The sequence below is a fragment of the Semicossyphus pulcher genome, unplaced genomic scaffold (assembly GCF_022749685.1).
Source record: "Semicossyphus pulcher isolate SPU_LCO1_2020_fin unplaced genomic scaffold, fSemPul1.0.p SCAF_16, whole genome shotgun sequence".
In the NCBI taxonomy this organism is placed as follows: domain Eukaryota; kingdom Metazoa; phylum Chordata; class Actinopteri; order Labriformes; family Labridae; genus Semicossyphus; species Semicossyphus pulcher.
The window spans coordinates 4,190,992-4,216,723 of record NW_027211670.1 but is presented as its reverse complement, the minus strand read 5'-3'; the positions used below and the strand labels follow the sequence as shown (position 1 = coordinate 4,216,723).

Below are 25,732 nucleotides of genomic sequence, written 5' to 3'. Positions count from 1 at the left end.
TCATTGTAACCAAAAGATTGTGACATTATACCAACCACAAGAAAAAAAGAAAAAGAACCACACCATAAGAAAGCAGTTCTCTGTCTGTGTCACACATACACTTCCTGAACAAACAAGCAACACGACCTGCCAGATCATCTGTTTTAGTGTATTAGCCTGAATTTTGTTTCCATTTTCTCAATGAATTACACTTAAAGTGCATTATAGAATAGTAGTAGCCTATGGTATAGTTTATCTAAGTGTAGAATCCTATAGGCGGTATTATAGTATTGCATACTACTTACTGTAGTAGCCTAACCTACAAGAAAGTACTGTATGATTAACTCCTAGCCTTGGGAAACCTATTACTTTCTAGTAATAGGTTGCCTAGCAACACTGCTGAGGTCAACTAGGCAATATTTTCTTTATTTACTGAATGGATCTTTACTAAATAATAAAATTTTGTAAATTATAAACTGGTATTTTAATATAATTAGACAACGCCATTTGTTAAAAAGTGTCCAGCACTCGCATTGCGTCGGAGTTATCGAAGTTATGTCATATCAACTGAAAGCTGGTGTAGTTAACGTTCAGGCTAGTTGGTGAAATTGCCACAGTTAGCCTTGTATCTAGCTTAAACTAATTTTTCTTGTTTAATTTTTACTTAGCCGCCATTTGAAATTGAAAACGTTCTCTTTTGGTGACACGATACCTTGGTGAGTTAATTTGGTATTTCAGCTAAATTCAACCTTGATGGTGAATTAAAATCTCATAATTCCTGCTAAATGTGACTTTCACTGACGTAGCCAACGTTAGCATGCTAGCAGTAACTGACATAGTTTGGAATGTTTAAACTGAGTTTGGATCACATTATTAAAATCACAACATTGCAAATTTTATTTTATAGTCTATATATCTATACATTTATGAGATAAGCAACTAGATATCGACAGTGAAACAAACAAGAAGTATAGTTTATTGTCGTATAAAACTAGTTAAACGAGTAACTGACGAGAAGCATATTTGGTAGGTAGATGGGTTAATGAATCCCCCCAGTTAGGCATAATATAACTTTCCTCATTAATCAAATTAGTTTTTTAGTTTATCATTAAGGCACATTATTTGTATTCAAAATTGATCTTGGATGACATGTCATGTTCCCTGTTTCCATTTCTCCTGTGCAGCCTGTCTGGTATCAGACTGTGGGATCTCACCCACACACAGCTGCTCCAGTGATGATGACAGGCCTAAGTCTTGAAATGCCATGCCTGAAATAGTCTGCCTTGTTTATAATTAAACTGAACATGCAGGACTGTGCCTCTTGTCCATGGATACAAATGTACCCAAACTTTAGCATTGAATTACGCACACGCGCACACACGCTGTAGCCAGGACCACACACAGTGTAGACACATGGTGTATCCTCACACACCTATGTATAAGATAAGTTTATCACAGTTAATCAGGGGTGCTTATACATGATGAGTAGGTACACACAAAGCACAGAGTATTTAAGGAAAAGGGGCATATATACGCTTACCAAGCTTGTGGGGTAATTACAGGGTGGAAGTATAAAATTGCAGTTGTGAAGGGTGGAGCTGAGGATGAAAATAAACTTCTACATGCAAAGCTTCTTTCCGCAAGAAAGATAAACTCCTATGTCTTCGATGTATCATCCTGTGTTTTAGGTGCAGTGGTGTGAGTTCCCCTTCTTTAAACCTATCTGCTGCATTTTTTAATACCTCTTGGTCGGACCTGCATCTGAGAGTCATCATGGAGGTGAAAGAGGAAGTTCTGGATATACTTCAGAAGGTGTGGATCAAACTGCAGGGTCTCCCACAAGCCAGTCCTCTGGAGCTGGGAGCCTTCTCTGTGCTCATCCTGTTTGTTGGTAAGTATTTATCTGCTTGCTACAGTGTAAGGCGCAAATGTATTCAATCTTGTTTAAAGCAGCTGCTTACTGTGGCACAAAAAAAAAGTTGAGCCAGGATATGAACCACATACCATGAACCAAAACATGGAAAATAAACACATTTGAAGGAAGCTGTAAGGTCATTTGATAATCCTCTGTTGTCTATTTTTACTTCTATTGACCCTTTTCACGTTACACATACCTGGTTGGCTCATGGTTACGGAAGAGTCTTAGGAAAACAAAGACAAGAAGATTTTCTTTTTTTTAAATATTGCATTTCGAGAATAAAATGGATACATAAATTTGAACATGTATTACAACAGGTATTAGTGCCAGGCATTAGAAAACATAAACTAGAAGATTTGTTTGGTCATTTTAGGAATGAAGTCAAAATATCCATGAGTTTTGACTTTATCCTTGATATTTTAGCTTTATTTTCAACATTTGGATTTTATACTCAAAATGGAAAAAAACTTTTGCTTCTTGTTTGTTGTTTGCGTCTTGTTTATGTATGTTTTTTACCTGGCAATAATTCTGAAAGTTTGACTTTATCCGTGACATCTCACCTTTATCTTCAAAATCCCCCAAAATTCTTCCTCCTCCGATTTTCTATAACTGGCACTTATATTGAAAGTTCTATTGTATTCTTGACATTTCAGCTCTACCCTCGACATTACAACATTTTCTTAAAAATGCAAAAATAATTATCCTCTAATGTGTTACATTTATCTGTCACTAATACTAGTAATACACAAATACACTTTTACCCACACCCCATGTCTTCTCTCTACCCCTCCTGTCTGTCTTTTCAGCCACAGTTCTCTTCATGGTTGTGCTGTGCTGCATCCACTGTTGCTGCTGTGGAAAGCCAAAATACCAGGCTTCCAGAGTGCTGCCTATACAGCCTGCCTGAAGCTCAGACAGAGAAAAGACTCCTCAAGTAAATTCAACCTAGATCCTTTCTGCCACATCCTTTCTGCAATCCTCCATTAGATAGAGGGTTTTTGATTCACAATAAACAGAAAATTCTCCTTTTATAGTTGTTGGAGAAAATATTGAAAGGAGATTCATACAGAAAAGGACGGGGACAATTTGCATGATGTTTCCAGTACTGGGATAAAAACTGGATTGACATCCAGAGAGGCATGCCACTGGAATCCACATAAATCAGCAGAGTGGCACGACTCATCAAGATTCATTACAGACCAGGACAATGAAACTCTGTGTGGCAGCCTTTTCCAACAACAAAACCCTTACAGTGATGCCATGGATGAAAAGATACAAAGGGAAGTTGATTTGTGTTTAAATGTTACAGTTACCAAGTTTTTACAAGTGAACAGGTTTGGTATCCTGTTGAGTTTCATTGGGAATGTGAAAAACAACATGGAAAATGTACAGACATTCCAACTTCTGTATGTATAGTGTTCTTGTAATTCTGTGTTTTCAGCAAAGATTTGTTAATGTAAAAGGGCAGGACGCCCTCTGCTGGCCAATAGTTCCTTTCTTGCTAATTTGTGCCAATGGTTAATGTGAGCTGTTCATTGTTTGACATACAACAGATTCAAATATATTCTTGTTATTTTGTAACATAGAAGCATTTTCTTTGGTATTTTTCACTGAAGCAATTAAATGTTACATTTGTATATCTACCTGAAATGCAATAAATGTTATTTAAAAAGATAAATATATTACTAACTTGTTTTTTGTAGGATAACATTTGTCAGAGCAAGGTATGATCCCCTATCCAAATGCTGAATGACTTCCTTCCAATATTTGCATTTAGTTTGTATCAAAATAAGCTGGAAGTACGCTCACTATTGTATGCATACCTTATCAGCAGATCTCTCCTTTGCTTCTACCAGTCAATAACTCTGGTAAAGATTAACCAGGAGCTGTTGCTTTAACTTTGCCCTGCCCACAACAGAGCAACTGAAAATGTCACCTGAAAGGCAAACTGAAAGTTAACTGTCTTGAATGCATTCAAATAGCTCTGGGCCTGCGAGTGTATCAAAACAGTAGCTGAAACGATCTGATCTCACACACTACAGCATATTTACACTCTGTGGGGAGTCATTGAGCTGTGAGCGGATTACTCAGCAGGACATGGCCGTGGAGAGGTGAGTTTCAAAACAGGAATGTGTTCAGCGACAATGGTTTGTAACCTCAGCAGATATCTATGGAGGTCACTGATAAAAAAAAATCATATAGCTTCTGAAATACAGAATTTTACAGTTATTTGGGGCACTTTATCATCAGCCATAATGTGGCTACATGGGTTGTGTAGAGCATTATAAGTGGCAACTAATGGTATCCACTAACATTATATGATCAGTTTAATACCCCCATTGTTTTCCATTTTAGCGCTCATGTGGTTTATGTCTTAGTTTGCCAGAGCTGCTGAAACCCACAGAGCCACCTGAGGACTGGGTGGAATGGTTCCTGTATCGGCTACATCATGAGCCGTGGGCGCTGGGCGGTGCTGTGGTCATAGGAGTGTTTGTGCTGGGAACTCTGTCTCTGATTGCCTTCGCTCTGCTGTATGGATGCTGCTGCAACACCGAACCAGAGAACCAGAAGAAGAAGAAGAAGAGTCAGAGGAAGTCAGAGAACATGGTGATCTAGACATGTTTGAAGACAATGGACTGATAAACTGTTAAATTAACATTAAGATGATGCAGAATTTGTCTAAATTGACCTGTCCTCCTGTTGGTCATCTTTGAGATGTGGGAGATAATTGTTTTCCCCCCTTTTCTTTGATATTTCTTTGCTGTTTTTTTCACATCTGTATTTTTACTGGGTGACAACACAAAGCATAGGACCACATCATTGTGATCTAATCTAGATCAATCCTTAATCGATTTTATTTCACATTAATTTGGCTCTTGTGCCAGTTACCTGTATTTATCCTGCAGCCACTTGGCTGCAGTATAACGCAGTAGGTGTAGTTCATTGTCAGGCCAAGCCAAGCCTATATGTTGCAAATTTAAATTTTTTTTATTAAACACTTGAGATATATTGTTACTTTCCAAAAGGTTTCTGTGAAATGTATTATTAAATAAAAATTCACTGTTTATTCAGTTGTGCTTGTCGAATATGTTATAAATGTCAACAAAATAAAGGTACTCCATGGACTAACAAATATAGGCCTATGTGATCCCAAAATGAGAGTTCTAATAACAAATGCAACTAAATGATTCTGAGGTATTCCTTATATTATCATACTCGAATTACATTGTTTTGGCTGAAAAGTAACAGCATATTGTCAACAACACACAAGCCCAAGGCATGCATCTCCCAGCGTGCATTGGTGCCTACGCAATACACTTTTACTGACGTTATTACTATGCGACCAGGCGTTTATGCGACGCACACAGCTATGGCGAGCGGTAAAAAGAGTGCTCTGCTTTCCTCTTTGGCGGACTATGGGGACGATTCAGAGCCTGACTCTGACCCCGAAATAGAAGAGGCTGGTATGTGAACACAAATGTAATCTTTTTTTTTGGTCGGAAGTATAAGGGCCATAACGCGTTCAGATACTGTGTGAATCTTACACGGTATTGTCATGGTGGAGCTAACGTTAGCTTGTAGCTAACATAGCTAGTTTAAAGGTAATGACCAAGGCATTCCAGACGTATTTGTAAAACAAACATTGTTGTACTAGGATCAAGTATATAAAGTTATTACAGGTGTGACTTGCTGGTTTTTGTTCTGGTCTTGTTTATGGCTCAGAATGGATATGAAAACGTGAAAGTAAGTCTCAACAACAGGGATCTTTTGTTTTGCTGTAACGTTAAAGTTAACGTTACTGGTTCAGTCTTGGCTCCCATGGATGAATGTACTTTTGGGTTTTATTTCTAAATATTGTGAATGTTGGCAGTGCTTGTGTGTTGTGAAATTCCCTTTTCTCATAGTACCAACTGCCAGTGATGCTGTTCACCTCCTGTAGTTTTCTGACGTCTGCTTTCATTTTTTGGTGTCCCTGTGCCTCTCTTTTCCTTCCTGTTATTCATCTTTAGGGGGGCAAGTCGGAGGTCTAGTTTACGGCTATGGTGATGATGACCTAAACCGAACTGAAGATGCATATGAAAAGGCGTCTGGAGATGAGGACAGCAGAGAGAGCAACTCGGTCAGTATTTGAGTTTGAGTTTTACTAAAGCACATAACAAGGCCCTCCCTCTAGCTTTTATTTCTACTGATCATTTATTTGGTAAATTGTCTGCCCAGAAAGCAGTGTGCTAGGTGTGGGGTTAGACAATATGGTGCTTTTTGACATGTTCACCATTGGATCAAAAGTGAAGCACTGAGTCTCCACTGAACTCTGGGGGAATGAGGACGCTGTTAGGAGCTTGTTTAGTTTTGTGAGTAGCTACATCACAGACAGTTTATTGCTATCAGTAAGAGTAGTGCAAAGTCTTTAAAAAATAATGATAACATTTGGATTGTTCAAAAGAAACTTCAGTCGTAAGAGTGACAGTCTGCATTTTAAAAGAACAGGGCTTCACTGCACAGTTGTAATTATCTTTTTGTTTACCAGTGAGATTGTGGGTTATTTTTACATTATTTATTTTTCCAGTCAAGTAGTTCAATTTCTTTTTTTGTTAATTTAAACTTCTGATGTTCAGGATGCTTTTTTGTGAGAGCTGGTGTTGCATTACATAATATCAGTGCCCCTTCTTAAAAATATTTATATAATTAGACACAATAAAAACAATACAAACAGTAATAATAATTCTGTTTCCACAATACAGCGTGGTATGTTACATTTGTAGACTATCTGCGAACATGCTGTGGCCTGCAGCTGTTTTGGAAGCACTAGGTAGAAAACATAGTGGACTCTAAATAATTACCAGGTAGACCTGTGATAAAGGGAGTACAAATATCACCAAGGAGTTTAATTTAACTTAAGTCAAGCCATGATCAGTAAACTTAAATGCTCAGCCTTGCATTGAAGTAACATCGTCCAGTAGAATAACTGAGCTGCCTCCTGAAGAACTATGGAGTGTCATAAGTAGGTCGCAGGTTCTTAACAAAAAAGTTAATTTCCAACCCTGGTTGTGTTTAAGCTTGAATGTTCTGAAATGCAGCGCGATTAGCTTCTTTAGACGTCAATCATTATCCAAGCCAAACCTCCCAAGCTTTAAAGGAAACAGGGAAATTAAATCAAATAACCTGGGCTTGCTGTTTTGTGAGCTTTAAGACACCTCCTTCCACAGCCACAGAAGACATACGACTGTTTTCACAGATTGAGTTGTACATCTCATGACAAGTAAAACTGGTGGAGTGCCGCTTTAAGTTGCTTTTGAGATATTTTTAGGCTTTAACTTATCATGTATTCGAGATGTCTGTTGTGAACCCTGTTAGACAGACTCTGTATTACTTGAACAAGTATGAATCAATTTTGCAGTCAACTGCTGGGTGCTGATTGTCATTTTGCTTGTACTGCTGCTTCCCCCTCCTGCTCTGATCTCCCTTTGATCCTTACGTCATTAACCATCTGCATTTTTGTTTTATAGGAAATGGACGAATCTGACGAGGGAAGGGACGCAGATGATGTTGAGGTATTTGAACACCCACCTGGTGTGGGATGGATTGGATATGGAAAAGAATTTAAAGCCTGACTAATTTCTCACTCCTCGCTTTGTGACTAACCTAAAGAAGTGGCACTGTTCAAGCTGTAACCACATGCTATGATGGAGCATGTTCACTAGATGGTGCTGTGGGTTTATGTTAGTTAGTCGTTATAGTATGCTGACTGATGCATTTTAATGTGACTTTTAAACCTCTTCTGAAGTGAAGAGCTCAGCCAAACAGTGTTGTTTTTCAAAGCACACTGCTTGGACCTGCACACCTTACTAACCCCACCGTGTGTGTGTGTGTGTGTGTGTGTGTGTGTGTGTGTGTGTGTGTGTGTTTAAAGATGTGTCTGCTGGAAAGCATGCCAGCTTCCGTTTAGTACAGGTGAATGAGGTCCGAGTGAGTCACAACACTTTGAGAAACAATAAAAGTGACTTTGCTCTGTTTGATGCCTTGTTTCACAGATAGTCTTTGACTGATCATAATGTGATAAGCTGCTGGTAGTTATGTCTCTTCAAAATGCCTTTATGTGTTAAGAGGAAGAGATAACAAAGCTGGCAACGTACGGACTTAGTCATAAAGTAATTACAAGATTGTGCGTCATAGTGTGATTTCCCAATAATGCAGGTGTTGCCATGTGTGTTATTACTCCCAGTGAAGACAAACAACATTTCCAGGCAAGTCGTGGACGTTTACTCTGTAATATAATAATCAGTAATTATTATGTTAACTTTGTTTGTACTATAAACATCAGCGGTTGACTGACACGTGATGTGTCGCCTGTAGAAGAGTGATGTTCAGCCATGTCAGATTGAGATTTATTATTTAGCAGAAAGAGGGAATGTTGGTTTTATTGGAATTGGCTTAAACTCAGTTTAAAGATATAATCTCGAAGATTTCAGTTTCGTTCTCTTTGGCGGCACCCATGGTGATAAATGGTAATTGCGGGAGCACACTTGCCAGATATCCAGACAGTGTTGCACGTGATTATTACTTTAAACATTAATTTAGGGCGGGATTGTCTGCTGGATCAGGGCTCGAGATAGAAGGCTTTGGACTTAGTAATATAGTCTTGACGTCTCTGTTGTACAACATATGTTTATAGTTGGGCAGCGGGGCATCGAAGTAAGTCAGGAAGTTTCCCTTCAACCAGAGTATTAGAGTTTCTAAGTTCAAATTGCAAATCATCTGGCCAAAAGGATGGCAGCGTCAGTCTTTTTGTAATGAGCTTTTGTCCAGACTAAAATACATCCTAATACAACTATCGCATGGATGGCAATCAGCTGTCCCCTAAATATCAACCATTGGAATTCATCAGTCGACAGAGTCCTGCGGTTGTTTTAGATTTGTCAGATCAATCTGTGCACTTTTGTTGTTGTTTAAGCAGTGTCATTGTAAACACAGTGATACCGGTCCGGAGCAACAACATGACATGCTGTAAACTTAACAAACATTCTCAGTGGTCATCTTTAACGAGGTTTTTACTGGGAGTCTCCTCATCTCAAAAACAAACAGACTGGGTGATTAAAACCAGTAAAACACTGAAAAAAACATTTTCACGTTAAAAATTGTGTAACTCTTGACAAAGTATATATGGAGGGGTGGGAGCCTGTTAAACACGATGGTGACCTGACTTGCAACACAAAGAAAGGGGTTTGCCTGGAAATCTTTTAATGGCCAGCTGGCACATATGGAAAACCTCAGATAAACCTCACCAGTGAAACATGAGTGGGGTACAAACCAAGCATTGGCTTGATGTTTTTGTACAGACATTTATGCTTCGTAAAGAACAAACTCTGGTGACTCCAAGCAGGTAAAAGCTCATATTTAATAAAGCAGACTGAAATCAACATTGATGTATTGTCACTAGTTCTAATAGAGAGATAGGAGCTCCTGTACTATCTGAGGTAATCTAGTACATCAGCCCTCCTAATTATAATATTGTGGCAATTATAAGTGCATTCTTATTGTTTGCACTTTATGCTTTGGTTTGTGATTTTAACGACTGCATGAGTTTAGTTTATATTTCAAATATTTTGTCCCTAGCCAACAAGAATGTAAAACGTGTTATGATGATCTGTTTGTCTGTATGGTCAGAGGTTGTGTCCATGTGGCTCTGGTTACAGGTATATAAGAAGTAGGACTAGGCGACGTGTGCAGTGAATCATGAGCCCTGAAATCATTATTTTATGATAAAATGTAGATTATCAAACTAGGTTTAAAATGTTTTGTTTTATATCATAATGTTATCTTTTTTTGTCCACACATTTATTGTCGACCATTAAACGCATCTGCAGTTTGCAGGGAAGCAGGTTTACCTCACCATCATCTTTGCTGTGTCATAGTGTAAGTGACCTCTGACCTTCCTGTGAAAGACGGCCAAATCAGAGAGAATGTTCAGATGTGGATAATTGGAAAAAAATATTTTGTAATGGCTTCTGTCTGAGACAGCAGTTGCCATTTTTTTTCGTTTGGTTTGGATTTCTTCCAGCCAGCTCTGCTGTGCTTTCATGTCTTTCTGTCCGCTCCCCCTCCTTTTGATTTGGCCACCTTCAGGACAATTCTTTGATCTGCCCGTGCAGTTGCTAGGTGATGATGTGATGCCTGTGAATAACAGCACTGTTCCTCTTTGCTGAACCTGTGTTATGCCCACAGTGCTGGCACAACGGGCCGCATATTTTAGAAGCTGTGCGAAACTCCTCCTCCTGCAGAGCTCAGGCATTCACTGAAAACAGCCAAGATTTACTCTTCTGGTTTCAATTGCTTCTTAGAAACTCTTCTCATGAAAGCTTCCAGTCTGTGCACTCTGTTGCAGTAGCACCTGTGATTTGTAGGTTCAAGTTCTTTCACAAGAACTGCTAAGTCACCAAACCACTTCTAGTCCCCTGCACTAAACTATATGCAAGCTTGGAACATGGTTTGATAATATTGAACACTGTTGCTGTAAATATTTCCCTCCACCAAAGGTTGATGTTTATATTCTTTGCACCAAATGGGATCTAAACACTTCATGTCTTTCTGTTTCTCTCTTCTTCCCCTCTCGTCCCTTTTTTTAACAGATCTCAGAAGCAGAAAGGAAGGACCCCAATGAGCTAGTTGGTGAGTAGTGAGTACACATTTACACCTAAGAAATATTGTGCGCGTTTCCAAAGCCTGATAAATCTTCCTGCTCTGTGCCATTGAGATGACCAAAGACACTTTAGTGAGCCACGCTGTTGCACTTAGTGACATGTTCTGTCATTAAAATGAACATTTCCACCTCGCATATATTGTCCAGTGGTCACAAGAGAACAAAATCTGTATTCCAGGTTATCTGCTGGTTTGAAAACTCTTCCTTCAAAAACAAGGCCTCAGGAGGTTATTAAAGACTAAGATGTTATATTTAATATTTATAATATTGAAACGGCTCCATATATTTTCTGTTACCTGGCAGGATTTTTTGTCTTTAATATCAGATTACAGGCAGTTTGCAGGTGTTTTTCTGCTGGAGTTTATGCGTTCCATCATTTATGCTGTTTCAGTCAGCACCATCAGGCTTGTTTAACACAGTCAGTACTGCCAACTACAGTAGCTAGAGTCAAGACACTCAGTGTCTTATTATGAGCAAGAGTACAATCTTATCAAACATCTGAATTAAGAGTGACAGAAAAATTCTGAACCATATATTTGTGACCGCCTTCAGAATGAAACACTCGGTTCTGGGTGCCAAGCACTTCTTGAGCAGCCACTTCTGAAGCAGTATCCACGTATAATAAAACAATTTAAGGACACACATGTAAGAATACAAGTTTTTCTTTCAATGTTTCACTCGGGTGTTGGTGCAGTAAATGTATGAATCACATCCTAGACCCAGTTGAATTGTGAAAGCCTCTTTGTCCACTGACTGTCAGATTGAGGGTTACAAAGGTTTACACTGGTGGTTGGTGAGTAATGACTGACCAGTACAGGTGTGTGAGTAAGCATCAGACAGGATATGAGTGATAAAGGGAGTGGCATCACACACTACAGTCTGTAAGCCCATCAACTTGTTGTTCCCTCTCTGTTCTTTGTTTATTGGGGCCCATAGCTGGATGCAGATGATAGCACAGATGATGCAATGCAGTACTCATCCTCATCCGTCATTTGACTGTAAAATAAAATTGGAAAACGATTTATTTCACCATATTGTGAAACACTATGTGTTTAACTGAATTATAATAATTTAGAAAATATGATTGCCAGATGATCCTTTTAGAAAATAAGATTTTATTTTGAAAGGAGACTCAAAGAATCCAAGTGGGAGATGACTTTAGAGCAGATTTGATTTTAAAGCAGCAATGAGGATCTTTTGGATATAGTAGTCCCTGTTGACAGAAGCAGCAGCCTCATGTTGGAGAGATCTTTTAATACTATTTTTCTTTCATATACACAGCTGTTTGCAGGATGCAATGTGATTAGGTGATCTATCTATATGTGGCAATGTAAGCTACGTTTTTACCTAATACATTGTTTAGCCTACATTTAACAGATTTGGTTGCTTTTGAAAAATCATATTCTTGGTAAAATTAAAGTTAGATTACTTTGGCGTTCCCAAAAAGGAAACCCCCTGTGTGACTTGTTACACGTGGGTTATATTGTCAGGAGGGCGAGTAGCCTACTGTACGTCTAACCTTCGAATTTGACTCTACCGTCATTGCAGAGCCTCGTTTATGGCCCATAATCTGTAATTCTGCAGCCTTATATCAGGAATGACAGATGCAATATAACCTTTACAGCTCTTTATTATGCTAACAATCTGACAGTGAACTGGGCAAAGACATACAGTATTAGGTATGGCTGTTTCAATGAAAACACCACAACACAGGCTCTTAGTCCCACCAGTGTCATGGAGCTGTGTTTAGATGCAGATGCTTCTTCAAATTTAACGTAGAGCTCATCGCAGCTGACAAGCACTTATCCTCTAAGGCACACCTTACATTTCACTGTGATGTTGTTCTTGTCCCTATCTCTAGTTGAATTAGCTCGCTGCGCATGCGCACTGACACGATTGTAGGTTTACCTTTAACTGCTACGCAGCTAGGCGCCAAGAAGTAGGAGAAGCAGAAACACTGCGTCTTGGATTTTCTTTTTTTGTAGCGACAAAAAGAAAAGGGAAATACTAAATAACGGATTACTTGAAGTGCAGAACTTGCGCGTTATGTTTCTTGTTGCAACAAAAAAGTAATCAGAGTACTCTAATGGATTATTTTGTAACACATTACCCCAACACTGAATCAGAATCAGAATCAGAATCAGAATCGGCTTTTTTTGCCAAGTAGGTTTGCACAAGGAATTTGTTTTGGTGATTTTGGTGCAGAACAATTTACACAGAACTAGAATAAAAATAAGAAAAATAGAATAAGATAAAGAAAATAGGTAATACGAATAAAAATATAAAATGCAATATGTATAATACAAAATATGTACAACAGGTGTAATTAAAAACTGTAGAGGTGTGCAGAATATTAAGCAGTGCAAAGAGCTTACAGTAAACATGTAAAAATAGTGCAGTATACAGACAATATAAAGTCCAGTGTGCTTTAATGTAACGCATAGTCCGAATTACAGACTTGTTAATTGACTGAGGGGCTCCACTGGTCAAAGTAATTGACTTTCCCTAGCAATGGTAAGTCTCTATAATAAAAAGCCAAAATCAAGATACAACTTGGTAACAAGGCATCATGACCGTCATGTTCTAGTTGCTTTACAGTAAATTCAACTTTGACCTTCAAGGACTGTATACAGACACTTCTTGCAAAGTATTTCAGGAAAGAAATAGACAGTTTATAAACTGACTAGGTGGAAGATGATGAATTGAAGTTTCCAATCTCTCTTTTGATTGAGTGACCAACCCAGGTGGACTTTGTTTTTGGACTGTGTACTATAACTTTCCCTTTTAGCCTTTTTGGCTGACCGCTGGGGTCAGCCCAACACATGGGCCTGTATCTGTCTGACTGACTGACTGACTGACTGACTGACTGACTGATGGTATTGTCAGAGCTGTAGAGACAGAAAGAGTCACAACATCACAATGGCTAATCATGGAGCATATTGGATCTCCACTGACCTGACTCTCTGTCTATACGGCTCTGGATACTTTGTTCAGGGAGTAGGCGGGGCTGCTCCTCCGCTGCTCGTCCGCTGTCCTCACCTACGTCTGCAGCGCGCACCTGCTTTCAAACACGTTGTCATCGGCCTCATAAGGACAGCCACATACTAGGTTTTGACCTAGTCTTGTTGATCTTTAGTCTTTTTACTCTTTAGTGCCTTTTCATCTCTCCAAACTAATGTGTGCATAGTATTCTTCAAAAATGAAATCTCCCTGCTTCCTTTCAACTCGCTAACGTACGTACTGTGAAACTATGCTGGAGTAAATGTAAACAAAGGCTCCTCCATTATGAGTACCCTAAATGTTTTGTACCCGAAAAAGTTTTTATACAACCTGATTATTAAGGATAATTGTATAGATAATAGGTCATAAAAAAATTGAGCCAAATTTCATAGGCGGTCAAAAACTTAAAAACAAACAATAATTGCAACCTTACCACGCTGTCATTGTCTTCTAACTAAACTAAGGACCCTTTCTTTTGGACTCCTTCCAACACACATGGCAGAGACAGCAGCAGCAGAGTGAACTTAGTGGCTTCTGCCCACAGATTTTCTCTCTCCATTAACACCACCCTTCTGGTTTGTTTCAGCCATAAAAAGAAGTCGCAAAAGAAAAGGGAGAGGCACTAGAGTAACTTTTATACCCCATCATCCTCATCACTTTACTGTAGTGGCAAAATGTGACTCTTAGCCTCAGACAGTTGACAAGGCTGTAGCGAGCTCGGCTCCTCTGTCTTGTCAGTCAGTAAATGTCACAGTGCGTCTGGCAAAAGGCCTCCTGTCAGCTGGCTGAAGACAGCTCTTTGTCTGTTCACTGAAGAGACAGACTTTGTCTGCCTGTCCAAAAAGACCCTCAGGGCACAGATTGTGACTTTCTGTCTGTTTTTCGGGAGGACAGATGGTAATTTTCATGCAGAACAGAATCTTCCCTCTGTCTGTTGATTACTCTGTCTCCATGTCCTTTCTGACAGTGCTGTTGTTATGTGAGAATATTCATCTCACACTGAGCTGAATTACAAAAGGGATATTTATTCCACAGGCTTTGATTTATTCACACTTCCTTTACTACTGCAGAGGCTACAGAGTTTATTTTGGTGTTTTAAATTTGAGTTTGTTCAACAAGGCAGGAGAATTATCAACTAAATCCCTCTTGTCTGGAGAGGATAAGCAGGCTTCCATAATACAAAACTGCTGTGAACGCTACAATGTGTAATTGTCTGTGACAGTGTGTGCATGTGTGTGACTGTAAGAGAAAACACGCCTGTGACTCATGCAACTTGCCTCGTCAGGTTTTTAATGCCTGGAGGCTACAGTCTCTTCTGTGTTTTTACAATAAGGGTTATACTGTACAAACTAGTTACATGTATGGAACCATTTACATTCATGTCACTGCATACCTGCTCTCGTTCTGCTGTAAAAAAAATGTGTGTGTGTGTGTGCATGCATACATACATGCTTAGCATTTCTTGTGTGTCTAGCCAATAAAGACAACGCCCTGCCCCTCCTTTGACTTGGTGGGGGAGGTAAACCATAGCCAAATCAGCAATGAACTTTCCAGAACTAAGGGAGCTCGGAGTGGGAAGTCAGTCCACACGTAGGGACCTGTGATCCCACATGATTAGTAGACCCAGAAAAATAGCAAGAATCCTGAAGGGAGGGACTGTTGGAAAGGCTGTGTCAGTATTCAACTGAGCTCTGTCTGCACACAAACACTTCAAAGTTCAGCTCTGGCACTTTCCCCACAGACAAGGATTGCTTCACTATTGACTGGTGATGTTTATGTCAACATTCATATTGTAGCCAACATATAGAGATGGCAGGATATACTGTAGCTACGGATCCTCATCTTATGTCAGCAACATCGACATTTTCAGCATGTAAAGATCGGTGTCAAATCATACATTTTCACATGCAGTTCATAGCACATATGCTGATACGTGGCTTTCAGTGCTCATAACCAGGATGATATTTTTTGTCCAATACTTCAGATATGTTTTCCACCAAACTCTTTTTATGGTAAAAAGTAAATCGTAATTTCTCGAATGTTTTTGAAACACAGTCGAAGTCATACAAGAAGTTTAACCCAAATAAAATTATCCCAATTTGGGATTTTAATCATGAAGTGTGTAATAAGTAAACAATTACAATTCTGAATCAGAATCACTGTAAATATTAAAAGTAAAAACAATGACAAATATCTGTGCACAACTGCAAAACATATGTTCAAGGTGCTTGCAAATTTTAGAATGTAAAAGATGTTTAACATGGTGAGCATCAGCGTGTTAGATTTGTCATTGTGATCACATTAGCATTTAGCTTAAACCACTGCAGTGTTTTTAATTGTCCAGCTTACAGGTGGTCACAGTTTTAAAGACAAATTTAAGTGATTATTTTGTACATTAAATTAAAAAAATGGCTGATATATCATATATATATATATATACACACTCACCGGCCACTTCATTAGGTACACCTGAAAAATCTAACGTAATCCAGTACACCAGCTCAGCCATAAGATTTGCTTTTATGTTGCCCGTAATGTACAGGCTTTTCTCTAAGCTGTCATAGAGGTGTTAAGTCAGTGATATGGGGCTGTACTGAGCTGCATTATATTCAGAGGTGTTTCTAATACTCTGGCCCCCTCATTTATGTAAATGGGAAGGAAAAAAATTAGAGACGAGGAGTGTTCGTGACCTCAAGTGAAAGTGAATGACAGTTACAGATGACAAAACACTAAAAACAAAAACTCCTGGATACATCACATTACAAACTGCTGATGCTCAACCATGTCAGGGTACGTAACTGCGGAATTTTCCTCTCATGTTTTGTAAGTGTTCAGCAAAGCTCAGCTAAAAGACAACACTTCAGAAAATGATCCTCTCATGTCCAGTCAAGTTTCTACTTGTTGACAATCTGCACAGAATGTCAGCAGGACGAGCCCCTGCGTTTGCACACACGCGCACACTGCGCGCAGCTTGCAGCACTTATTCAGAGGGTGATTGACGACTATCTGTCTGATTGGGATATAGAGTGACACTGAAGAATGCCTGGCCTGCAGTCAGAGAAAGCAGAGACAGACAAGTCAGGCAGGGAGAGCCAAACAAGACATGGGTCCAAAGGGAGAGAGGGAGGGAGGGAGGGAGGGAGGGTCGGGGAGCCTCCCTTCTCCTTACAAGCCCCAACAACAGCCACTCCCAGCCCAGGACGTGCTATCCTCATACCACACTGCTCTATGAAAGCAATGGCATACACAGAACTGTGATGAACAACAGGATGCTCAGGAATTCACCAACAACATTAGCTTTACACACAGTAAACCTTTGTTTTATTAACCGAGGTTGTTCTCCAGTTCATATCCAAATACCATCTCCCTTCTTGTTGTTATCTTTGAATTTGAACACAGAAACACATTTGGTTTGTTTGTATAACAATGTTATCTTAGTTAATCCTTATTCTGCATGAAAAGACATGCAAGACAGGGCAGAGAGGGAAAGCCAGTCAAGTGAAAACATGTAAAGTGCTCATGTTTATATCTTTGTCTTTTTGCCAGCTCTGTTCTCCGAGAAGGTGAGGAACATGTCACCTGATGAGATCAGGATCCCCCCAGAGCCCCCAGGACGCTGCTCGAGCCAACTACAGGTAGACACGCCTCCTCGGTTATATAAGTATTTAATCACATGACTTTAAATGCACATTTTTTTGTCGTAGCACACTTCCTGGATTCATGTGGAGTCAGAACATAGGGAAAACAAAATGAAATGGGAATTTTATCATTTAAGTCGTTTCCACATCAAGACTTAAAGCTCACAAACACAAGGATTGGAAGAATGATTGAAGAAATGGGACCAACAGTGAAACACTTGAATGCACAGCCTTTTAATGTTAACAATATACTGCTGCTGTTGTCTTGTGCAAGCAGTTTTAATATCACCCCCATCCATGGTTATGTCTACTAGAGGACTAGAGGAGGGGGCGTGTGGTTAATCTGGAGTCGTGGGTTTTCTGAGAGCTTAATAGAATAGTACTGGAGGCCTGTGTAATGTGTTTTAGCACATTTGCAGGCTTTTTTTATGTGTTGGATAAACATTTTCCAGGTAGTAAAAGTTCTCCTGACTTCTCACTGGCTCCTAAAGGGAGATGTTGGTTTCATAAGCAGACACACTGTCTGCACTCGCCCCTTTGGCGTACGTACAATGGTTAGAGTTAGGAGTTCAAGATCTAGAGTTAAAGTTCGGAGTGTTTAGCACTTAAAGCTACCTCCTCCCGAGACCATTCATCTTGGTGTTGATGCAAAATAACCTGTTCGCCCCGCCAAGTGAATAATTTTGAAGTTTCTCTCGCTCCCTCTGGGGTTAGAAATAAACTGGTGGCTTCATAAATTCTTTGACTCACTCCTGTAATTAAACCAGCACACAGTGTCATCTTCTATCAATTTAGTATCACCAGCACCAACTCTTCCTGCCGTGCGGCCGTGGATTTGATGTGTCTTACTGCAATATAGTTTGCTCTGTTGGGAGCTGAGGCAGGTCAGGACACACACCTGACTTAGCAAGTGAACAGCTCAGCAAGTATCCCCGCTGGGCGAACACTCCCCCAACTATCAGATGAACATCTAATGATTCACCTTTGCCAGAACAGCCTGGATATCCCGGCCCTCAGGTTACGCAGGAGCTTAGACACGTGAATATGAAGAAGAATAGGATTTTAACTGTTGAAATGGCATTTTGCTATGATTTCCCAATTTCCTGGAATCTGTCCACTTACGAGTGGTTTTTTGCTGTTTGCAATTATTCCATTGACTGCATGAAGTCATGATCTCAGCTTGGTCCGTAGCAAATAGGCAGCATTTGTCGGTCTTAACAATTACCTTACTGGGAGCTCAAGTTTCCATGTGTGTTAGGACTCTTGATTTAAGCTAAATCACTTCTATTTTCCAGGAACATTTTGCCTGATAAATGTAATAATTTAAAGTGTTATTTAAGTGTTCAGAATACACAAAAATCATGTTATGGTTTATTAAATGACGAATTTACAATAAAAATATGAATAAATACAGACACAAATAATGAATATTTAATGTAAAGACATTTTTTCCCGTACAAGTGGTTCTTGTTTCTGAAAGCAGGACACAGTGCACACTGTACATTCAGACAGCTTGTTCTGCATATGCAGGTGTTTTTTTAACAGGTTTGTTAATAGGCTCCCGAGAGAAAACACAGCTGCTCTGCCACTGATTACTGGTTGTCTTTATTATTATAGCACACAAATGTACAAGACACAAATTCCATCAACAGTCTCTTTAAAGCTGACTGACAGCTGATCCAGCTGTGATCCCCTGCCATTCATCAGAGATGGATGTCGTTACATCTGACACTTCAAAAGATGGGACTACTCATCTCCTCTCTTCTCGCATGGTTTCCTTGCGTCTTCAAGTGAAATGAAAGGCGAAGACCCAAGAAAAGATGCAAGTGAGGGAAACATGGATGCAGTTTAAGAGACTTTGGATGCACAAAATGTGTTTTGATAAGAGAGACAGAATGTAAACACAAGTTTGCTTTGAAGAATCAATCATTTCATTTAGCAACCACATGGCAGTTTAGGAGGGCAATGAAATCTATTAGATAAAGGTGTAAGATCTTCTTCCATCTTGTTCCATGTTGGGCCTCATTTTTTCCCAGCTGATGCCCTGGCTACACCTGCCAGCTCCTCATGGTTCAGTTGAACGTGGTTGTCAAATATTTCCCAAGTGTATCAGACACCTAAAATACAACAGCTCCATTCACACTGACCCTTGCTCGAGAGAGAAGATCACATATGGGTTCTGTTTATACTGTATGATACATTTGAGCGTGTTTCCTGCCAAATGCAGACTAGGAGGAAACAGATAGGGGGAGATGGTCTGCCGTCTGTTCATGTCCCTCATTTCTTTGTTTGTTTTATAACAGGACAAGATCCTCAAGCTTTACGAGAGGAAGCTCCATGGAGATTTTGACACAAACAGCCACATCCAGAAAAAGAAAGAGTTCAGAAACCCAAGGTATGCAGCTCAGCTGGATAATGCTATCAAACAAGCCAAACACATGGAGTGCTACATATACATCAAACCAGACATTCTCTCAGAAGACTTCATTGACAAAAACAGTAATGTTACAGAGCAGAACTCGGTTTGTTCTCTACTGCTGCCTCGATTGATTAGGGTTTTTTTTTAGTTAGTTTGTGTGACAAAAATATTTTGTTACCTTAACAAAAACAAATGTCTGTCTCTGTGTAATTTCTGTAATGCTTTAACAAACCAAGATTAACAATATGAGCCAGTTAGTGACAAAACTGTTTTCCCTATTAGTCATAAATACCCTTAAAAAAAAAAAAAAGGGCCTCAATTTAAAGATACATGAACGTTTTTTCTTGTTTCCTTTTAGCATTTACGAGAAGCTCATTCAGTTCTGCAGTATAGATGAACTGGGAACTAACTACCCAAAAGACATGTTTGATCCTCATGGCTGGTCAGAGGACTCGTACTATGAAGGTCTCGGTAAGTTCATTCACTTCTTCTTCACAGCCCTGTGTCCTTAGATTAGAACCCAATCCTCATCTATGTGTTTTCTCCTTTCAGCCAAAGCCCAAAAGGTGGAGATGGACAAACTGGAGAAAGCCAAGAAGGAGCGGACAAAGGTGAGTCCCAACAGCAACAAAAAAAGAGGATTATTCAGGAGTCAGTTCTCTCCTCTGTCTGCGTCAAGGGCAGGTCTCCACCAGCTGCAGTTAATTTCTACTTTATATCCTTAATCAGACGTACACAGAAATCAAGATTGCCGAGTTCACCCTTGCCTAGTCATGTTCTTCACTGGGTTTCCATGAAAAAAACACGTCATCAGTATAAGTTTAGTTGAAAACACCTGCACACCTGAGTGTGTCTTTCTTTTCTAGCTGTATTATCGTCCCAAGATGATACATGCTGCTATCATCAGCAGAAGAATCATTCCTGCTGATGCCAGTTAGAAACTGGACTTGAATGGACATGTTCTTTACAGGAGCTGCTTTGTTATTCCCTGCTGTGAAAGGTAGACAGCGGTATGTGGGCCACAGTAGAGTTAACATTAGGTTGATTTGATGAGTGAACGAAGCCAGACAGAGGGAATGAGTAAAGGCCCTGGAAACTCAGCTTCAAATAGCAAAAATGCATATATGACATCAGAGTTGAGTGTGTCATAAAGCATACACGCAAATCTGAGTGAAAATAAATGTTCAGAACCACTAGAAAATCATTTGGCTGTTCAGACAATTTCTTAGGACTGTGTAGGCGTGGCAGATCCCATGTTGATTGACACCTGCCGGGGTCCGCCAGTCCGCGTTCTCATGGCAACTGTCAACACAACAAGGCGCATGAGAAAGCAGTGTTTCCTCTAGGATTTTTTTCAGCAGCAGGGTAGAGGGTTTGTTGGTTACCCAGGTATGTGCGCGAGTGCACATCATATCAAAACTATTGCTGTCAGGTGATTAAAAACATGAATCTAATTAATTACAGGCTGTTTAATCGATTGATTTCAATTAATCTCATAAATCAATGATTTCTGTGAGAAGCACATAACATGAAGACTTACCCTCTTTCTAGATGGTTATTTCTTACTTCCACACTTTAATTGTACTTTCTTCTTCACCTCATTAAGTTTTAATTCACAAACTACATTAATGAGATCACAGCATGTGAGCCACGTGTGCACAAGGGACGTTATAAATGACGTAGCGATCAAAACGATCGTTCGTTATCAAATGACATCACCTTTTATAACCTTTATAAACCATGACAATCAATGTATTTACAGTCAGGACGTACGGAGTTGGATAGACAATATCTCCTCATTCAGTATGATATTGTGCAGCCTGCTGGAGGGAGATCGCCAGGGAGCTGAAAGTTTGATACTGAGCGCACAGCGGATAGAGCCACGTGGATTGTTTACATTGCGTATTTGAACTGCCGATGTCAGCGATGCGGAGCGGACCCTCTTCTGACGTTAGAAATAAACTGGTCCCACTGTTGTTTATTTGGTTGCCAAGACTTTGGGAGTTCACTGTTTCAGTGGTCTTCCTCAATGAGGAGAGGATGGACGGTCGTTGATTCGAAGCGGAAATCTCCAAAGACTCATTTAATTAAAACTTCTGAAGCAGCGGCTGCAACAATTCACTAAATGTATGTAGCGAAACACTGCTGCTTCTCCAAGTCCGCCGAATTTACAAAATAAAAGAATGATACGTTGTCATCTCAAATGGTGGATGTGCACCGGGGACAGCACACACAGGCATGATGGGGCGGGTAAGGCGATCGTTAAGTAGGTAATTGCAACAGGTGTGTGCAGAGACGTTCAGGGTATGTGGACACGAGTTAGCTCAGACTCAGAGAGGAAGATTGATCGCGAGCAGAGAAGTGTTATTGCACAGTGTTACCACTCAACACATTTTGTTGAGTGGTTGTTGGTTGAAAACAGTTACACATCAAACAGCACCCAGAATAAAACCAGTGCTCTGTTATTCTGTGTTTCAAAGATTGAGTTTGTCACGGGGACAAAGAAGGGAACCAACCCCTCCAGCACAGCAGCCTCCACCACCAGCAACACCACCACCACCACCGCCACAGGTAAACATAAACCACTGCAACATCTCACAGCTTTAGCTCTGTTCAATCCCGCTGCGTGACTGTCATGGTAATTTTACATGGCTGGTTTATGTTGGAATACACACCTGAGGCAAATAAGGAGCAACAATGGCAGTGTTGCTAGGTTTGAACTAGATCCGTTTACAAAAAGCTTCCAAAGCGGCATAAGTCTGAATTAAGTGTTGTCACAGTAATGTTAAGGCATTTGCAGTATTACTGTCTGGGTGTCTGGTGCAATTTTTGCGGAAAAAATCACAAGCAGCGCCCAGTTAGTTACGCGCTTTCCATCACCCAGCAGTGGCTGTCTGCCAGAGAGGGTAGGCGGAGCTAACGCAACGTAAAGCGGCTGTATTTGTGGTCTCTGCAAGTGTTGTGAATAAACCGTAATCTACTATGGCTGAACAAACAAAGAAAAGATCGATGACTACAGATTCAACTTAAAAAATAATGAAAAGTCGACGCTCAGATGAAGGCAAAGCGACCATCAGCGAAGATAATCAAACATTACAACCGGAGCCAGTCGTGGATGTCACACATGGGTCACTGTCTGGATATCTGGGAGGTGTCGAAAGTATCGCCATATGTGCAGCCAAAGAAAACAAAACTGAGATCTTCGAGATTATAACTTTAAGTTAAGAACTTGATTTTAAAATCTTTCTATATAACATAAAGTATTCACCACCTAATATGCAACAGTCTGAACAAAATCTTAAATTGTTGTTTAATGAAATGTTATGCTCTGATCACATCTGTTTAGCAGTGGTCCAGCAGCATAATGAAATAAGCCCACAACTGTCATCACAACTTCAAATGTAGTTAAACTCTGTTTGGTTCATACAAAATCTGTGACTGATTTTACCAACTGCACCATACCCACTTTAAAGCTCCTGTGAGGAACTTCTTACTGGTTATGAAACAGACTGAAATACTGCTGCCTCTATATGACCTACACAAGCGAACCAGACCATTAGTGACTATTTTAACTATTTCTATATAGTCTTTTTTAGTGCCTGTTACCACTGCCACTGCAGTTACTGCATGCAAACCTAGAGTGCCTTTATTTACATTTTGCACCAAAAAGATTCACAATGAGTGGTACGTTAAAAGTGGTATGTGGGAGGTTCAGTCAAGCAAAGTGTATCTGAACGCCTCTTAGAATAAGAGAGAAAAACATTCAGATGCTATAACACGTTTTAGAAACATCATTGGATATCTTTATTGCCCTAATTTTAAATACATTTTTTTATATTTATATCAATTGAACATTGCAGCTCTATAGATATTAATCCTGTCATGTTTAATTAGAGCCTTCAGGGAACAGAAACCCATATTTGAATGCCAAGAAGCTATTGCTTTGATGGATAGAGGAAGCCTGCAACTCAATTTCCATTTCTTCACCGCATTTTACATTGAATGACCTCGTGTGTGTCCTTAAAATCTCTCAAACATGTTGATTGCTTTTCTTTCTTTATATAAAATTTCTAAGGTTGATTTAAAAACTTAACTTAATTATATATAAAATAATAATAATTATATATATGTTGTATAAATCCATGTTTGCTAGCTAGCAGTCTTCTTCAGGGCCTTTTTTGGAGCAATGCTAAATCTTTACCATATTTCTGCCACCATGTGTGTATTTATGCGCATGCACAATAAAAGCAGAACTAAAATCATGCGTTCACATTACTCACTTCTTTTTTGTTTACTCTCGTCAGCAGATGCTCAAAAGAGGAAAAGCAAGTGGGATTCTGCAATCCCTGTGACCCTGGCCCAGCCCACCCTCATCACCACCACCGCAACCCTGCCTGCTGTCGTCTCTGTGACAACCACCGCCAGCGGCACCAAGACAACCGTCATCTCTGCAGTGGGAACTATCCTAAAGAAGGCAAAACAGTAAACACACAGAATGTGCAGAAACGTGACTTATGCTGTTGTCCTTTGCTCTTTATATATGTTAAGATGTGGAGATGGTACAAAAGAAGTGTGGGACACTTATTGGATTTTCAGAACACATCTACAAATGGCCTCTTGTACAAATGGACTATTCTAAAACTGCCTTCTATCTCTGGGATGATATCTGCACTATTACACCCATTCGCTGTCACTGGGGACTGTAGCCAATTCCAGCTGGGCACTGCTTCCTCATAAAGCCAAGTTCTCAGTTTGCTGAAAATATTCATAGATTCTCTCAAAATCTGGGAATGTAGTGCATACAGATGTCGCACTGATAAAACACTTAAGTGATTCAATTTTTTGTATGTCGGCAACAGTTTTTTAATGTAAAACAGTTAAGGAGAGCAAGAGCATGACAACGGTTGAATAAGGAACAGAGTCCCCAAAAGACCTGGTAGATTTATCTGAAAGATATTTTATTTTTCTATGCATAGTTCTGGTGCAGTATTTCCGTGCATCCTGTAGCAATTATGTCTAATTGCTTGACTTGTTCATCTTTTATTTTTTTCTTCATTGTCAATTTAACGTATCTAAGGTAAGATTTTTTACACTTGTACATATGTATTGATGGTAAGGTGAATAAATGGATCAGATGTTGCCTTTATAGTTGTATCATTGTCTGTCGCTTTTATTTCCACAAACCTTGTTCAACCTTACACTGAGTTTACGTAATACTGAAAGTGAGTGCTTCGTCTGTACATTGAATAAGGAACTGGTGTAAATTCATTTTACTATGAAGCCCAGATGAGAAGAAAATAGCTTCTATAGCAACTCTGAGAGCCACACCAACCTGAGGGAAAAATATTTGGCACCAATATGTGACCAGAGGCCTGTAACTTCAACAAAAAAGCCTGGAGCTTGTTAAAAACATGGGATTTCAGCATGTTTAAGGATTATTTAGGCGCTTTTTGACTGACAAGAGAGCAAAAGGTAAACTGACAAACTCAGTAGTATGTCTATACCTGGGCCCCTTTCCTGGCCTTGATTTTTGTTATAGAAATAATCATACTGAATGGCAAAAATGTAAATGCTTTAATATTTACTACTTGTGAATCGATCAGACAAACACCAGGCTTTGCTTCAACCTCCTCATTACTGAGTGTCAGTATCTCACAATTGTCCTATTACTGCTGATGCCTTACATCTTAAGGCCTTATGCTTTTTAAAGGCTCATTTTTAATGAAAACTTCTGGGTGCTTAACTGAACATGCTGCACAGCAGCTTTTAGGAATTTATTGTTTTTTAGCAGATGAAAGTGACAAGAGGAACACGGTTACGCAATGCAAAGTCAGTGGTGAATGATAAATAGTTTTCCCCTCAGGTGTGGGTGGGACTTAATTGCGCTCTGTCTCTATTGTTTCATCATTTTAACAAAGCTTAAAATCTTTACTTTGGAAATAAGGACACTCCTTTCATCGCAAACACGCTCTATTGACTGCAGGCACTGGCCTGAATCTGGCCTGAAGAATCTCTGTGGCTCGCTTGCTAGCTCTCACACACACACAAACGCACACATACCACATACAGTTTCTGAGTTT

The 25,732-nt window shown here is 39.6% G+C and overlaps 1 protein-coding gene across 2 annotated transcripts; it reads left to right on the top strand.

Moving 5' to 3' along the window:
- The first annotated feature begins 5,267 nt into the window (after positions 1 to 5,267).
- sap30bp (SAP30 binding protein) lies at positions 5,268 to 24,798 on the top strand. Of its 2 annotated transcripts, none has more exons than XM_069664721.1 (10): positions 5,268 to 5,361; positions 5,908 to 6,017; positions 7,405 to 7,449; positions 10,525 to 10,564; positions 17,142 to 17,230; positions 19,537 to 19,628; positions 20,011 to 20,123; positions 20,205 to 20,263; positions 22,133 to 22,223; positions 23,960 to 24,798. In XM_069664721.1, exons 1-10 carry the CDS (start codon positions 5,268 to 5,270, stop codon positions 24,136 to 24,138), a joined length of 912 nt encoding a protein of 303 aa, XP_069520822.1. In that variant the 3' UTR covers positions 24,139 to 24,798. The 2 variants fall into 2 exon arrangements, with proteins under 2 accessions (XP_069520822.1, XP_069520821.1); XM_069664720.1 differs by having other exon boundaries at positions 23,957 to 24,798.
- Positions 24,799 to 25,732: the final 934 nt, after the last annotated feature.